This window comes from Polistes canadensis, unplaced genomic scaffold, assembly GCF_001313835.1.
Source record: "Polistes canadensis isolate GaletaPanama2010 unplaced genomic scaffold, ASM131383v1 scaffold_42, whole genome shotgun sequence".
NCBI classification, from domain to species: domain Eukaryota; kingdom Metazoa; phylum Arthropoda; class Insecta; order Hymenoptera; family Vespidae; genus Polistes; species Polistes canadensis.
This window is the reverse complement of record NW_014569589.1, coordinates 647,069-650,309: the sequence shown is the minus strand read 5'-3', so window position 1 is coordinate 650,309 and position 3,241 is coordinate 647,069. Positions and strand designations below refer to the sequence as shown.

General features: G+C 32.6%; 1 protein-coding gene across 4 annotated transcripts in view; it reads right to left on the bottom strand.

Moving 5' to 3' along the window:
- Positions 1–856: 856 nt before the first annotated feature.
- Positions 857–3,241, bottom strand: part of LOC106784914 (carbonic anhydrase-related protein 10) — a 226,206-nt gene continuing 223,821 nt past the window's right edge. For 3 of the 4 annotated variants that reach the window (XM_014744923.1, XM_014744922.1, XM_014744921.1), the window contains 2 exons: positions 3,007–3,055; positions 857–2,919 (listed from right to left, as the gene is read on the bottom strand). In XM_014744923.1, coding sequence (XP_014600409.1) covers positions 2,855–2,919; positions 3,007–3,055 — 114 coding nt within the window. In that variant the 3' untranslated portion in view covers positions 857–2,854. The remainder of the gene's footprint in view (positions 2,920–3,006; positions 3,056–3,241) is intronic. The other variant, XM_014744924.1, reaches the window with a different exon arrangement.

Here is a 3,241-nt window from a genome sequence, read left to right as displayed (position 1 = left end):
ATCAACCTTTCGTGAATATTTCGGAATCATGAATTACACCAATTGCTAGGATACATTTTTTCGTACATATTTTTAAGAAAATTAAAAAATAAAATTTTTATCATAATAATAAAACTCGAGAGAGAAGAAGGAAAAGGAGGAGGAGGAGGAGGAGGAGGAGGAGGAAAAGTGATAGAATGAAAAATGAGAAACATGTACAATATAACGTTGCGTTTATTATTATCGTTATTCGTTAAACCCCGACGATATCACCATCCCTCGTATTTTATTTATACAGTTTCATTTACTATACACTGTTTTTTCTTTCGCTCTAGCCTTTTGTTTGCTTAGATATTTTTTTATCCTTTTTGCTTTTTTTTGTATATTTTTTTTTTCTTTTTCTTTTCCGTTTGTTAAATCTGCGTGTAACACGTGTGTAATTTTTCTTCTCTATCCACTGTGTTAATGTATGTATGTGTGTGTGTTTGTATTATTATGTATTTTATGTACGCGTGTTTATTAATTTATCTTTTTTCCCTTTCATATTGTTATCTTTATTTAATTTAATTTAATTTAATTTAATTTAATTTTATTTTATTTAATTTTATTTTATTCACTGCCCATATCGTACATACATAAATACGCCTAAAATTTATGTACTGCGCACGTATTATTCATACATATGTACGTTATATACAAAAGCGTTGATTTTAATCGTCCTCCCCCTTTTTCTATGCGATGCTACGAAGACACCCAAAAAGAATAAGAGAGAGAGAGAGAGAGACAGAGAGAAAAAGCGAATGAGAGTGAGAGGGGTAGGAAAGGAAAGAGGGTGAGACCGATTTTCTTTCTCATTCTTTCTTTCTCAGTCTCTTCCTCTTCTTTTTCGTCTACTTCCGATCACTGCTTCTTCCTTTCAACCAATCCCCCAAGCCTTGTGTTCGCGTTCGAAATCCTTTTCCCTTTTTTCGTCTATTATACTACCGACCCTATTTGCGAGCTATTACGAGATTACTCAGAAACGTCTCTCTCACTCTCTCTCTCTCTCTCTCTCTCTCTCTCTCTCTCTCTCTCTCTCTTCCTCTTTCCTTCTTTCTTTCTCTTTTTCTATCCCCTTTCATTTTCCTTTCCTTTTTTTCTTCTTCTTGCAAATTCACGAATTATTGCACGAACGTATTCTAACCTGTCCCTTATCCTTCCTTTATCCCTTCCTTCCTTCCTTTTCTTTTCTTTTCTTTTCTTTTCTTTTTTTTTCTTTTCCCTTTCTTTACATCTTTAAAATTTCACCGTTCATTCGTTGACGATCCTTCGTTCTTTCTCCCCCACCATTTTCTTTTTTTTTCTTTCTTTTCTTTTATTATTATTATTATTATTATTATTAATATTATTATTATTATTATTATTAATATTATTATTCTTTTTTTTATCTCGTCATTTTTTACTAGTTCTCAACGTCGTCGTTGATGCCCGTTTAAATAACTCGGCTAGAAAATAATTGACAATAATCTGTCAAGTAATTAAAATTAATTCGATCCTATATAATATTTTTTCACCGAACGATCGTAATTCTGACCCAGTTTCCTATTCTTTTTTTTTCTTTCTTTTTTTCGGGAACTTTCTTGCCTTTTTAAATTATTTTTTATTTTTTTTTTTTTTTTACCTTGGTTTATGTTTTATCTTTTTTTCGTTTGTTTCAATTTTATCTCGTTTCTCTTATCTTTTACAAACTAATTTATACATAAGTACACAACACATCTAAGCGCTCGTTTGCTCAAGAAATAAATTCTCAGTTTGCGTTGGACGCGAGGATTCCACCCACCCCCTTCCCCCCTCTTGACCCTTTTTCTTATGCTCTTTTTTTTTTTTTTCATCTAATATTTTTTACTTCCTTTAGATTTTTTTTCCCCTCTTTTTTTTATTCTTCAATTCAGATACTCCGACGAAGTTTTACACAAACTTTACAGCCTTACCAATCCCGCGTATAAAACGTAAGTAATTAAAAGTATACCTGCCCATATAATTATTGTAGAAAATCAACAAAATATAATATATATACCACCTATATAAACCAATAAAAAAAAAAAACAAAAATCCATAAACAATCATCTTATTCACAACGATATTATTTAAATAACATATTTCTTATATAATATATATTTCGATTATATCGTTTAACGTAACTTTTAACATTGTGCGAAATTTGATTTTCATCGCTTTTTACATCACCCGAAACAGATTTTAAACTCGCATGAGATATTTGTTTGTTTCGTTATTTAAAAAAAAAATAACGTTTAATGCAAAAAACTCACACCTCCCATCCTCCCCTATGAAAGGAAAGAAAGAAAAAAGAAAATAATATATATGAAAAAAATATATAGAACACAAAAGAATAGTTTTTCTTCTTCCTTTTCTTATTCTTTCTTTCTTCCTTCCTTCCTTTCTTCTTTTTGTTCGTCAATGTCTGACTTGTTACATTTTCATTGCACACATCCACACACACTCACACATCTACACGCACACACTCACAAGTAGTCTTTCTTTTCTAGTAGAAACGAGGAACCGATTCGAGGAGTGCAGTCCGGTCTTTATTTTGTCGCGATTAAACTTCAAGTCTCGTTCGTTTTCGTTCCTCTTCGTTTCATCTCTCTTCCCCCCCCCCTTCCCCTTTCCCCCTGATCCTTCGTGCTCTTCTCCGTCAAAGTCCATCGTCTCCAATCCTTATGGCGTGTCTCTCTCTCCCCCTTTTCCCTCATCCAACCCCTCGTTTCAGTAGCTCGTTCACCTAGATCCCCGTTAGTTTCTTCCGCCTCTTCCGTTTCCACCTTCTTGGAAAATAAAAGGTGTCTCGTCGAAGGCGCGTGATCGTGCGATCAACTCAAACGACGTTGTGAGACAAGGATCTGTCGTCCCGCCAAGCATTGGCTGGAAAGAAAAAGTCATCTTTTTAAATTCTCATCGAGTATATTCCTCAATGACGTAAAACATTTTCCCCGGTTCGAGAAAGTTTGGATGATAGGCTTGGGTTACCTCTATAATGCATCTCCTGTGCCATTGTCGGACATTTAGCATCTGGTCGCTGAAAAAATAAATAATATTATATAGGTTTGAAATAATTTTCTCTTTATTTTATTTAATATATTTATTATTTTGTCTAATTTTATATATTCGCGCGCGTGTATTATATTATATTTAATATTATATTATTACGTCGCTGTTTTAATGAATTATTTATTTTTATTCGAATTAATTTGATATATGTATA